This window comes from Artemia franciscana, chromosome 8, assembly GCF_032884065.1.
Source record: "Artemia franciscana chromosome 8, ASM3288406v1, whole genome shotgun sequence".
In the NCBI taxonomy this organism is placed as follows: Eukaryota; Metazoa; Arthropoda; class Branchiopoda; order Anostraca; family Artemiidae; genus Artemia; species Artemia franciscana.
The window spans coordinates 19,506,912-19,521,477 of record NC_088870.1 but is presented as its reverse complement, the minus strand read 5'-3'; the positions used below and the strand labels follow the sequence as shown (position 1 = coordinate 19,521,477).

The window sequence follows — 14,566 nt, the reverse complement described above, 5'->3', positions numbered from 1 at the left end:
GAAACCATATATAAATCCATCATTCAGAGATTATAAAATAGTGAGATTAGATAGATGGAATAAAGAGAGAGGTGGAGTGATTATTGGAATTAATAAGGAAATCAATTATACCCCAATTTATTTGTCAATGCTGGAGGATTACCAAATGGAAGTTGTTGGATGTAAACTATATCTTAAAAATAGAGTAAAGCTGAATATATTCAATATTTATATACCAGACGGTAACCTACTCTTAAGTGACCGTGGTCTAGAAAAAATTATAGATACAGTGCCTGGAGGGGAGAAAGTATTGATTATAGGAGATTTAAATGCACACAACGGTCTTTGGTGTGGATGTGGAAATGATAATAGAAATGGAAAAACAATCTATGAATTTTTAATGAAAAACTCAGATATCTGCCTGCTTACCCCAAAGGATTTACCAACTAGAATTAATAGCAGAACAGGAAGATCAGTGACCATAGACTTGACCATAGGGTCAGCCTCATTAGCATCAAAAGTATCAATAACAAGTGATAAGGAATCTACCCTGTATAGTGATCATTTTCCCATTTTGGTAGAGATTTCTCAAGATAATAGTATATACGCAAATTATGAAGAATCTAGTAAAGTTAATTTAAAGAAGATTAATTGGGAAGTTCTTAAGAATAAATTACAAGAGACAGACGTTCAGTCACGAGTGAACTGTTATGAAGATGTCAATGGGAAAATAGAGACATTTCAAAATTCACTCCTAGAAATAGCGCAAGAACTGGCTCCAAAAAGTGAAAGAGCTCCTAGTCACCGCAAACTGAGTGTTTGGTGGAACAATGAATGTACAATTGCAAAGAAACAGTTATTAGAAGCAAGAAGAAGGTACAGGCAGCTCCCAAACTTTGAAAACTTTCTAATGTGTCAAAGACAATATGCAGCCTTTAGGCGCCAAACATTGGAAGCAAAGAAAAATTCGTATCGAGAATTTCTGGAGAAGTTAGATTTTAGACAACCTGCAAGTAGAGTTTTTAAAACGGTGAAAAAACTGATTTCAGGGAATAAAGAAGATAATCGTAACCCACCCTTGATTGTTAATGGAGAGGAGATAGTGGAAGAACAAGAGAAAGCGAATAAAGTATTAGATTTTGTAGAGTCAGTGATTGGAAGACCAGACGATTTTAATGATGAGGAACAACTTACATTTGCTAAGGTAATGAGACTCTCTAAAATAGAAAATGATATAGATTATAATAGACATTTTACAGTAGAGGAGATAAACAAAGTGATTCAAAAGTTACCATTAACAGCACCGGGGTTAGACATGATTTACCCACAGTATATCAAACATTTAAGTGACAAATGGATAAAGACATTGTTAGAAATCATTAACAAGGCCTGGGAAGATGGTAAATTTCTGAAAAAATGGAAGGATGGGGTAGTGACTATGATTCCTAAACAAGGCAAAGATAATTCAAAAATTGAAAACTTAAGGATGATTACTCTACTACCTGTCTTAGGAAAAGTCTATGAAAGAATGGTTAAGGAGAGGCTTACATGGAAAGTGGAAACAACTAACACTTTGAAAGATGTTCAATGTGGTTTTAGAAAGAACAGATCTACTACAGAAGTGTTACAAATGTTTGTAAATGACGCAGTATATTGCTTAGAAAATAAGAAAATCTGTTTAGTAGTTTTCTTCGATGTGAGTAGTGCTTTTGATAGTATGGTTCATCGACATATATTAGAAGGAGTGATTGCAGCAAATGTTAGAGGACGTTTACTACGATTTTCTTATGATTATCTACAAGAACGAGAAGTGACAGTAAAAGTGGGCAAAGCATACTCGGAAAGGAAGGTACTGAGAAAACGCGGTGTTCCACAAGGCTCCTCATTGGGGCCTGATTATTACAACATAAGTGAATTTGATATACCACTAGATACAGGAGAGGATAGAGCTGCAATTTTCGCTGATGATAATGGAATGTGGATAGTGTGTGATAGTATTGAGGAGGGGCAAAGGGTGGCCCAGGAGAAAATAAAATTAGTGGAAATGTGGGCCAAGGTAAATTGTGTGCAGTTTTCGGTCCATAAAACAAAAGCAATGATAATCACGCGAAGGAAAAAGTATGCGACTCCTCTCCTTTTTCTAAATGGGGAGCAAATTGAAATCGTGAATGAATTCAAATGGCTTGGAATTACAATTGATAGAAATCTGACGTTTAAAAGTCATATAAGACAGTTAAAGAGAGCATGTGCCAAAAGATTAAATATTATGAAAATGTTAAGTGGAGCAAATTTTGGCCCAAAACCCGACTTTTTGATAGAATTTTATATAAAATACATAAGAGCAAAAATAGAATACGGAGGAATAATTTATATGGCAGCGTCAAAGTCGTTGTTAGAGGAGCTGGAAACTATTCAATACAACGCTTTAAGGACAGCTTTTGGAGCAAGAAAGACAACTCCACGGAGCTTTCTGGAATCAGAGAGTGGAATTGAAAAGCTAGCCAGCAGGAGAGACATAGCAACATTAAAGTTTTTGCAGAAGACATGGATAGCTGACCAGTCAAACCCAATTAAATCAAGAATGCTGAAAGAGGGAAGATTGTGGTGTTCATGGAAAAAACAGTTCGGTATTGTGAGGGCAAAGGAGATAATGGAAGAGTTTCAAATGGATTGTCAGTTGACATCAATGTTGAGAGTGCCCAATATGTTCATAACCCCTCAGTGGGAATCCATTCCATACCAGTGCAATACTGAATTTGAAAAGTGGGATAATCTAGATTGTGATCAATCATTCAAGATGACAAAAGAGATGCAATATCTTGACACTGTAGATATCTTCACAGATGCATCCAAAGTGGACAATAAAGTGGGGGCTGCTTTTGTAATCCCCTCGAAAAATATAGTTAAATTAATCAAATTAAGTGACATAACTACAGTGTTTCAAGCAGAATTAGTTGCAATAGCCAAAGCAGTGAGATACTTAATAGATTCTGCATCTGCAGGTGAAAATTATAGAATTTGCTCGGATTCAAAGAGTGGTTTGGAGGCAATAAAGAATATTTATGTAGAAAATAAAGTAGCTTCCGAAGTGATTTATTGCCATGAAGAATTACAGAAACTACTGGAAAAAGGAGTAACTATCACATTGGATTGGGTACCTGGACATGCGAACATTAGGGGAAATGAAATGGCCGACACTGCAGCAAAACAAGCATCCATAGAAGACGGGCAACCACTTGCAAGTGTTACGCCCAGGATGGTTAATCAAATTGGAGAAGTGATAAAGAAATTGAAAATAAGGACACTCGAGGACACTCGTGCGTTCTCAACAAATAAATTTATTATACAAAAGAAAGAAAGGCGATTTGAAAAGAAAATGTATGGAGCGCTATGTAAATCTGAAGCCAGGGTGATATTTAGACTAAGGTCAGGTCATGCAGGAATTCAGGCATATAGAGCCCGTTTCTATAATGATGATCCGAAATGTACATTTTGTGGAAATGAGGAAACGGTAGAACATCTTTTATTCGATTGTGAAGGAACAGAAGACAGTAGGAAGGATATTCGAAAATTTATTAGGGAAAACAGAATTCGACAGAATAGTGACATACTAAGCGGAGCAGGCTTGAACAGTGATTGTGCTGATGGACTTAAGTTGATATGCAAGTTTTTAAAGGATATTAATCGGATAAATCTTATATGAACCAAGTGGTATAGTGATCATAGTATAAGAAGCCTCCTGAGTCCTTGCGGGAAGAGAGGAGGAATCATCCAGTTCAATTCAATTCAATGAATCCTTATTTAAATGAGTTATCATTGTTTCCATATACAGTTAAAAGCCATACAAATGCTCTGAGGTTAAAATTTCAAAAATGCAAAATTATACACAGTTGGTTTTGCTACTTAACAGCTTAGTTCAAAGAGCATGGGAAACTATAAGAGTGGAAACTTCAGTGATTTAACATGGAAAGATAAGAGTTGAAAACTACTAGCGCCAGACGCGGCGTAGTGGCTGGCGAAATCATTAATATGTCTTTAAATAAGTGGAAAAAATTCAAGTTGAGCTGGGTAATTGGTAAAGGCCTAACCGAATAGTTTTGAAAACTCATAGTTTCCCATGCTCTTTGGGCCAGATCTGTATATTTATATCACTAAGGGTGAAGTCTCTGTGTAAGTCTTAAAAATCCAGTATTTGGCTGTTTAGGGTAGGGTAACCTACTGTTTAAAAGACATATATAAGGCCTAGCCTCTTTGTCTATGATGGCAAAGGGTTATGCCTAATTGCCTTGGTAAAATTATTAGGCGCAGTATATATTACTAGGCCTAATCATGAGTTGGATTTGATGAGGTTTGATGAGGGCAAATCATGTCTAATTAATTAGGCTTAAAAATGCCAAATTTCGCCAGATGCTAGATGGGGTTGGTGATTTTGTTTTACACTAGCGCCAGTTTCCACTCTTATGAGTTAAAAATACTCTTTGGCTTAGTTGTGGGAATTGCAAAATTTACCCGTCAAACCACCACCAATGTAAAACTAGAAAATGCCAAATTTGAACAGCATTACCAATCACTCTTAATTGATAATCTCACCTGATATATTTATATTTGTACTTCTATAGTGTCTCACTGTTGCAGTTGACTTGGATGAATCAGTTACGCCACTCTTTTTTTCTTCTAATTGCTTCCACCCTGGAAAATCGTTGCTTAGAAAAGATTTACTTAGTCCTTTTTGAGTTCTCTATTAGCTTGCTCTCTATTAGACACACTATAAGTCGCTTCTTTTGTTTGGACCCTTTGGACACAATTATTAATCAATACCGTCACTAGCATATAATATAAGTAAAGATGAAAATGAAATAGAAATAAGCTCCCAAAATGGTGTTAGTTTCAAATCTCCCGTGAAGACTGAAAAAAATTTATAACTGAACCAGTGCAACCTCAATGAATTGCTTCCCACTGATGGAACAAATTACATCCCTGTGTTGAGTGTAAAAAATAAGGCCTAAATAGACAAGTATAAGGCCTCTATTTAAATGAAAAGGAAACAAGAACTGCTAATATGACGTTCTCGAATGGGCTGGGAAGATGCACTAAATAAAAATTTAAGGGAAGTAGGTAAGCCCATTTGAGGAGATAAAGAGTGAAGCAATGAACAGAGTGATGTGGAGGAGGAGCGTGTACAACTGTTTTGGCCTCATGTGGGTTGGTTCTGCATCGTGTTGTCAGTAGCATTAGTATTAGTATCCGCAAGTAAATTGAGGTTGACTTTTAAGATAGATTCAATCTATGGATTAATACCAGATGCGACGATTATGGATGTGCTAAAGCTATTTTTAAGAATGAAAATATGAAAGATGAGCGAATAAAAGATTAAAAGGAGTAAAAAGTCACAATATAAAAAATAGAATAACTATGAAAAAGCAGTAGTGGGAAAAAAAGTAATAAAGCACCTTGGGGGGCTAAAAGAAGTCTAAAATATACAAGCAAATAAAAAGGACAGAATAAAAATAGGAGGGGTGGTGCTTTATTGCAAAGCACTGCTACCATCGAGAATATGGCAGACATTAATCTTACGCAGGCTTCTTACCTTCTGAGACAAACTTGACGAGCTCTTCATGCTCCGGAGAAATTTTATCTGCTTGTTTTGACTTACGGGTTGGCCTCAAGTTAACGGGACGAAATACTGGCTTAGAGTCACTATAAGATAAAGAAATGTGAAAATGCTGGAAAGTCACTAGCTAAGACTAAAGGAGTAGAAACATTAAAAGTAAAATGAAATTCCAGGAAATTTCTGCTAGATCTGAATTTTCTGGAAACTCATGCACCTTCCTTTAGCAGCCAATTACTGAGGTACTAACTGGAAAAAGAAAAAAAATGAAAGCCAGAGACATTCTAGTTGTAATTTCAACAAAAAGTCTTTTTCAATGGCCTTTTTTAGCAACTATAACAATGTGCTAATTATAAATTAATAGTTGTTAGTATTGTTTTTGGAATTTGGCAAAGCCAGCTTTGGCTAGTTTAAAATGTAATGAGAGATTCGACCCTAATCTACGTATCTGTTCGGTTATATCGATACAGCTTGAGGAGAACTTTTTATGGGAAACCTTTTTCTCTGTATTTAGTAACGTAACAGGTACAATATCCAATAACAGGCGCTGTTAGTTCAGATAGTAGGGCATTAGACTCCCTGTCTTAGGGCTGTGGATTTGAGCCCGATGCCAATTTTGTTCTGGTAATAAAAATTAAAATATGGAATAAAATACGCTCTTTTTTTCAAATGTTCCATTTTTGGGCGAAAAATCAATATTAAACTAATTTAGCATGCAGACAGGTGAAAAACTCAAGTTGCTTTAAAGAGGGATCTTTTCTTTTCGTAAAAAAAAATGTTCCCAAGGCCATGTTTTTAGTAAGACTACCTTGTTTTATCCCACGACTGGGAGGGGGGTCGAGTTGCAGCTTTAATGGACATTTTTCACGAGGAGGTGGGAATTTTGAGTTTTGTCTTCTATCACATCTATATCATCAGAGATCACGCATCTATATCATCAGGGATCTTTTCAGAAGTACGTAATTCTGTACGACTTGTTCCGATTCATAAGAAAGATGATAAGTCAGATACGGGCAACTATCACCCAATAGCTAATCTTTCCCCAATATCTAGGGCTCTAGAAAAAACTATTCAAAAAGGACTTGCTTCGTATTGGGATAAAAGGAATTTATGTATTAAAAATGAGTTTGGATTCAGGTCGGGTGATTCCACTGAACAAGCTATTGCTGCGTTATTTTAAAGATTAATGATTTACTTAACAATGATAATCATTTGTCTACTCTTTTCTATGATATAAAAAAGTCATTTGACGCGCTAAACCATGAGATTTTGATGGAGAAAAGCAATAACACAGGTATTAGAGATAAAGGCCTGGATCTAATAGAATCGTACTTGCATGGATGAAAAATTCAGATAGAAATAAATGGGCACCTGTCAAGCCATATTGTTATTGATGTTATTGGAGTTCCTCAGGGATTAGTATTGGGGCCATTACTATTTTGATTTTTATACATGACCTTCCAAAATGTTTACCCCAAGATAGTAGCTTAGCAGTAATCATAAACCCCACCTTTGTTGGTTGAGAAAATGGTAACAGCAATGAAATCTTTGAATAAACGGTTTGCCTGTAACTGCCTAGCTCCAAGCTTTTCTAAAACTGAATTCATGATTTTTGGGCGGTCAGAGCGGGCGGTAAATAAAATTACCATTAAAGAGTTAATTTTAAACCAAAGTAGAATAAAAATAATAAACTCACTTCGTTACTCTTGGATAATTCTCGACGAGCTTTTATCTTTCCGTAAGCATTCTGAATATTTGAGATTGAAACTTAGGTTATCTTCATAGATTGAAATATGTATTTCCTTTTCCCATCCTTAAAATTTTATACCATTCTCTAGTTGAACCATATCTTAATTATTACCCTGTAATTTATCCCAACACATTTATAGTCCATCTGCAACCTCTTCAGATAATTCAAAATAGGGCAACTAGAATTCTGGGTACTTTTGTTCATCGCCCGGCGAAGCTTAAAAATCTCTTGGAAACCCAAACTTTATATATTTTTCTCAATATACTTAATCTCAAACAACTGAAAGACTTGCATACAGCAATGAGGTATTATGATATCCAAGCTTAAACAAATTATTTCAATGATTTGGGTACAATTGAGACTCCAGTTTTTCCTGCCCACCACGTCCACTCCAAGAAGTTTCACCCTCCACCAATTAAATCAGAAAGATCTATATTCTCAATCAGATATTAGATTCCTCATGTTGTAAATAAACTTAATTTAGTAGAAATATCCCCAAGTTTCAAGAGACAATTTTCTTTGAAACAACATATTTCAAAAATAGTCCTTTGTCTGGATGTTGGGATTGATGAATAATAGATATTAGTAGGAATTTTGTCGTGGTGTTCTCACGCTGGAGTGGCCTCCTCTGTTATCTCCTACCTTGTATGTTTTTTCTTCTTTATTCTTTTTTTTGTTATTTCGGCATTTTCTTACCTCTGTTTATGGCCGACACACCGAGCCCTGGTCCCCGTCGATCAGTTTAGAAAATTATAATCATGTAATTTGTCAAAATAAAATCTTGTCTTGTCTTGGGAGGGAAGGGCAAAAGGCGAAGGAGTAGACTTTGCGATTTTTTCTCATTTTTTATGATTGTCATTCTGGCTTTACTGCTATTCGCTGTAAACTCAGTGAGAATTTCTTCTATTTATTTTTTCTTTGTTTTCTCTAAGGAAGAAACATCAATTCTAAGAAACAAAATTTCTCCAATGCTGGTGGAAACCTAGCTATTTGAACCGAGTTCAATACACAAAAAAGGATATACATGGAAACTTATTTTGGAAGGGAACCAACGTTTTAAATTGGACCCCTTCCCCTCCAAAAATAAGAAAAAAATATTAAAGCATAGGTGAAATAGTTTATAAGGGGTTTAGGGACAATGTTTGAGCATCGTGATTTAGGTGGGGAGGACGAATTCAAACGTCTCAACCATATGTCAGTCTCTCCATAAATGCAATAGAGTCATTTATCATAATAGCATGTGAAAAAACATACTTTTAAAGAAAAAATGACAGATTATTAGATTATAAAATACTACTACTCCTGCTGCAAACGAGTAATTGCATTACCAAGCCGCCAAACGACACTACATACCTCTGCACCTGTCTCCCCCACCCTAATTTAATCACATCTTCAGTCTTTACTCGCCTCCATAATCTTCAAATTTTCTTTCAATCCTTCCTTGTGGCCTCTTCCCAACTCATTCAGAGACTTCCTGCTTGTCGTTTTACATCCAATAGACGGCCAAAAACACAATCTTTGGCAATCTAGCGCACGCAAAACGTAACCTGTGGCCTGTTTTACTAAAAAAAAATCATTCCAGTTCATTCCCAATTTTCTACATTTTGTTGACGGGTAATGTTAACTTCAGTTAACTACGGAAGAAAAGGCAAACTTTTTTTGCTTAGTTAATAAATAATAAACAAATACTCCTTTTCTCTTTTATCAAGTTAAGCAATGGTAAGAACTTGCTGCAGTAGCAAGTTCTTATCGTTCCACAACTTGATTGACAGGGAAATAATCATTCCCTAATGCAACACGAAAAGTCTTCTGAGTCCTCTCTAGCTAACGTTAACATCCTTCGTTTATAGAACATAGAAAGAGATGAACGAACTAGAATGGCCGTTTTTAACATCATGACTGTTCTTCTATTACAACAGGGGGAAGTTGGATCAAACCACATTTGTCACATAGTATAGGAAAGGGAACAGTGGAGCTAGAAGTTGAAAAGGAACAAGCTGTTCAGACTCTGAAAGACTTAGTGTCGGAAACCACAAATATCAAACATTTGTGTAGAAATTTGTTTGAGGTTAATCCTTTTTATCACTGGCTTCCTCGGCTATAGCTTATGGCTTTATATACGGTCAGGCTAACACATACGGAAAACTCTCTTTGGCTTGGATAATTCCTCTGGAAAACTTTTAAAATACCTATTAAACAAAACAAAAAAGTAGCCCAAGACATAGGTGATGTGAAGAATTTTTTGTAAACAAAGACATGGGTAGGTTGTTATTAATGAAATCTTACTCGAGCATTGTTCTTTTTGTTCTTTTCTTCTCTTCTTGCCACCATCTAGAAAGTGCCACCAGGGACGCTACGCATACCCTAGTTACGCGACTACAACCTTTCATCTCGGCAACGACAAAAAAATTAAACATTCAGTAAAAAAGAGCAACTGCATGTTTTTTGTTATAGTTTATTCTCAGCAATAGCTAGACTGGAACATTTTATTTTTGATATAAAAGAAAGCACTACCATCTCAATTTTTAAAGGCGTAAGCAGTACTTATCATTAGCGTTGTCAACAATTTTCCAAAATTAGAACTTCAGGGAACATTCCTGGCCCAAATAATGTTGACAAACAAGCAAAAGGTGACACAAACTCCTTTAATTCATGGGACCTTTCTATTTGATAAACATGCCTTCTGGTCAGAATTTAAATCACATTCAATTTTTGACTCAAATAGCTGATGGCTATGGATACTAACTATGGTGACAGTTTCGACACACCTTAGAACATTTTTCTTTGACAGCCCCTCTATCTCATAAATACTCAATATCTGTTTGTTTTTTGTTGTTTTTTAGATCAACGGTCGCAATTACATTTCAAATTATTTGAAGAATGCAAAAAAATACCTCAATTTGATAGAAAATAATGAAAAAAAATACAGGAAAAACTTTTGATACTTCAAGAAAATCTGGTGCGGTAGGTACCTAGAAGACTGTCCAACATATGTGGCCTACGGTTCCCATATGAAAACCCTGTCAAAGCGATCATTATTTTTTGACAGGATTAGCTGGAATTTAGCGCTTTTTTTGGCAAGCACATTAACAGTGCAGCGGCGATAAAAGTATATCAACAGAACAACAAAAATCAGACCTTTGGTCGACAGTTCCGGTTATTCCTTGTTCAGCTATCTGCTGGGATAGTTTCTTACTTCTGATGTTTCCATTTTCTTCGCTTGCACTAATCTTGGACGTCTCTATGACTGTAAAAATACGTAGATAAGGAAAAAGAAAATGAAAATTCAAATCAACATATTCGAACTGAATTCCAAAAAGTAAGTAATGTTTTATAGTGAAATATAAAAGACTACCATTCAAATATTTACAAATTTTTCTCGCAACCTGCAAAGCATATCAGCAAGAATAAGGTCCTGTCTATTAATATAATCAAATGAAGCCATAGGCCTTGTTTGGGTTAGGATTTCTGTCAACAGGGCAAGGAATTTTGCCATTTTATTTAATTCTATGTCAGAATGGCGGGTGTTCGACTTGAGAAATTTTGACATCATGTCCACATTTTGTCGTCTTTAGACGACTGAAAAAAAATTATTGTTTTCCTTGTCGACACAGGAGCTTGTAAATTCAAAAAAAAATTATTGTTACTTGCATTCAAGAAATGTAAGTTGCATTAGAACCAAATATATAATTGAAAAGAACCTGAAGTTTGCATCATTCAATTTTAAATAGCATAAAATTGTTAAATTTGAAACTACCGCCAAAACATGCGTCCAATTCACTATTCTCAGTTGACATAGAAATGAGCAACCCAGACGTTAAAGAGCGGGTGTACGCTTTACCCAACTATGGTAGTTATTTGGTTTGAAAGGGGTCAGTGGCGTGTCGGCCCAACTCTACATGGGTACCTGGGAAAAACTGGGGAAGGTAAGCAGGAAGAGTGTGCGAAAGTACAGGATGGCTGGCCCGCAGCCCACCATTGCACTTCCTGGCTGAAGGGCCATGAAAAAGAGATCAGTACCGCCAGTTTGGACCTTGATGGTCTAGTGCCGTCATACTTATCTACTTCACTTGCTTAGCTACAGTTAGTTCAACTGAAGTTCTGACAAGGTAGTAACGTCGAACATTTTCGCCTAGTGAGTTGGACAGTCTTCACATTGTTAAGCCAAATTTTCAAAGGAACTTCATGAAGTCCTTTTAAATACTTTAACACCATTTTTGACTCTGCTTAGTGACGGTAATTATGAAAAGTTAACTGGAGTTCGAATGTTAAAGGATCAGAGATGCTGCAACAACGGAGGGTAAAACACTTGAATATTCAACAGTCATCCAAGACGTGAACGCTCTTTAGAGTGTCCACTAACTCGAATTCCAAAAAGTCTATAAAATTGTTTTTTCTATAAGGACCGAATTAAGAGCCAATTTGGTGGCGTCCCAATTGACTCTATTATTTCATCGAAATAAGAAAGGAAAGAAAAAATAAACAAAAACGAATAAGGAAATTTAGCTGTGATTAAGGACACATGAATCAATAGCCTGAACGTCCATCCAAACGTTTTAGATATAAATAGTGTCATTAAAAAATAATGTGCAAAACATTTTGGATAAAAAGGACAGCATTATTCAAAAAGAGCCATTGGCATTTTTCCGGGTATGAATAGGTGATGAAGAGGGCTGCAAAAACGTTCACGGGAAAAAATTTGAAAAACTTGTCAGAATAGTGGCAAATGTCCCCAGAATGCCCGTGTTTGCATGTGCAATATATTTCAGATCTTCTATGTCAGGGCTGATCAAAACCATCCGTCATCCCCTAGAGACATATTTGAAATTCTTTGTTTATTTGTGGCCTTTGTGTTTGTATAAAACGTCGTTGCTGCTGCCATTAAAAAGTTTTTTTTTTCATGAATATGGAACTAGGATTTCTAAGGAAACACTAGCTGCTACCGTTTCCCATTTACTATTCATACTGTAAGATAAAACATACCATAATTTTGAAAGCTAAACATAATCTTAGCAAGTAATAATATGTTTAGACTTACTTGAATTCAATTTCTAATTTTCAGAAGGGAATACTTTTATTGTCAAGCTTCGTTTCTCATGTATATCTGCTATGCAGCAATTTCAAACGTTATTTTTTTTACTTTATGTTTAATTTACTACAGCTTATAGATAAATTCGAACAGAAGGTATTCTGTCTTTGCACGTACGTGCGTAACAAAGGACCGACACAAGGCTCCCAAAAATATTATGATTTTTTCTGGAGATCTAATGATTTTCCTTTCCTTTCTCATAATATTTACATGACTAGTGTTTTGGTATTACCATAAAACTGCTCCCACCCTTCTAGGTCACCTATATATGAGTTTCTTGGGGACCCGCAAGTGTGAGAGGATCAAACCAGGTGTTTCCCCCCCCCCCACAAAGATAATCAAAAAATCAATAAGTCTCATATTCTTTAAAACTTGGGAAAACGTGGCAGTTTTCCGGCCGACAACATGTGATATTCAAACCCCCCCCCCAACAAAAAGCATTTGTACTTTCCTTCTTATACATTCACAAGGGATGTGGGCTTTTAGTTTGGGCTCTTTTCAAGATCTAAAGATTTTCACTATTTTTTTATATTTATTACATGATTTACGTGTTTATTTATTCAAATTTATCCCCCTCCCAACTGTTTGCCCTTCTGAGACCAAATTATCCCGTAAGTGCCTGACATTATCCCATCTAAAAGTTTCTGTTGTCGTCCATGATGTGCGTGTCTATATCTTCAGAAAGTTTGTCAAGCCTTTGGATTTACGCATTAGAACAATAAAATTTGTTACGTAATTTGCTATTTGAACCCATTTTTATTGAAATTTGTAGGTAATGATTTATTTTATCGTGCTGAAATTAACATAGTTACTGCTTAAATAAAATTAATTTTAAGATTTATAATAGAAATATTATCTTTATAAAACATGATAAGACAGAGCTCTAGAAAATATTAATCACTATTGCTATTACGTAATCATTTTTGCTTTTCCACAAAAAAATAGAGGCTTAACTTTGTCTTTCTGTACCACAAGTTTCGCAATATACTGTAAAACTGTTTGTTATTATTCAGCTAAATACAATCCACAAAAAAGAAACCTATTTACACTTACCTTTTTATAAATATTGAGCAAATCAGTGTGATATGATAGACCTGCTTTGATTCAAAACTAAATTGGGAAAAGTCATTTTCTGATCTTCCAAGAACTCCCTTATTTCAGGAGAGCATCATTTACGCAATAAGGACTCAATGGGCTGATTTTGGTTACTATTGTGGTTTTAGGTTATCTTCAAATGCCTATGCTAAAGAAAAAAATAATGTAGGCCTAGATGTGTCAAACTAAATTCCTAAGGTCAACTATAGTCTGCTCTTACTCATCGTGATAGCTATAATGGCAAATCTATTTTTAAAGAAAACTACAGAATGGCTCAAGCATACACTATATGATAAAATCGTCATAGTTATAATTTAAACACCGCTAAAAGGTTTCTTTCACAGTATTATTACATGATTATAAAGTCGGACCATAACCCCTATCTAACCGACCTCGAAGGACGTTTTGACCTATGGTATGCATTTGAGTAATTCTAAAAAAAAAAAACGATTTGGGAATACTTCTGTCAGAGAGGCTTCAGATCCCTTTAGGATATTAGAAAACTTTTCAGTTCTTGTGCAATTTGATCTTATCATACATGGGAAGTGATCCAACCCTCTTTGAATTGTCTATTAGCAGATACACATTATATATATATATATATATATATATATATATATATATATATATATATATATATATATATATATATATATATATATATACATATTACGTCATTTATACAGAGAGCCCAGAGAAAAAGTGCCTGTCGGTCAACGCAATCTTCTTCTTTTTTCAAGTCACAAACAAATTCCTAGATTCGATATTCAACTAAAAATTTGATGATACATTTATCAAATTCTTAGAAAATCTTATTGCCCGTAATACGTTTCCAAGATTTACCGCTGTCCTAAAACGAAACTTGGAACCATGCCGAAGATGACTGGTACATTATTATTCTTCTTGAATAATTTATCTTTTGTTCTTACCTGACTTAGCTTGTCGCATCAAAGGTCTTTTAGGTATTGAATACATTATTAGCACTGTGTTGTCTGTCGGGTTTCCTAATTACAACTGGTTTGAAACTAAATATTTTCCAGTGCAA

At 35.2% G+C, this 14,566-nt stretch overlaps 1 protein-coding gene across 2 annotated transcripts in view; it reads right to left on the bottom strand.

The window, feature by feature from the left end:
* LOC136030101 (MAPK regulated corepressor interacting protein 2-like) overlaps nt 1-14,566 on the bottom strand; it is a 32,379-nt gene extending 17,813 nt beyond the window's left edge. The window contains exons 1-4 of one of the 2 annotated variants that reach the window (XM_065708770.1): nt 14,451-14,566; nt 10,476-10,584; nt 5,567-5,676; nt 4,570-4,668 (exon numbers count right to left, since the gene is read on the bottom strand). In XM_065708770.1, the coding sequence (XP_065564842.1) occupies nt 4,570-4,668; nt 5,567-5,676; nt 10,476-10,584; nt 14,451-14,496 (364 nt within the window). In that variant the 5' untranslated portion in view covers nt 14,497-14,566. The remainder of the gene's footprint in view (nt 1-4,569; nt 4,669-5,566; nt 5,677-10,475; nt 10,585-14,450) is intronic. The other variant, XM_065708771.1, reaches the window with a different exon arrangement.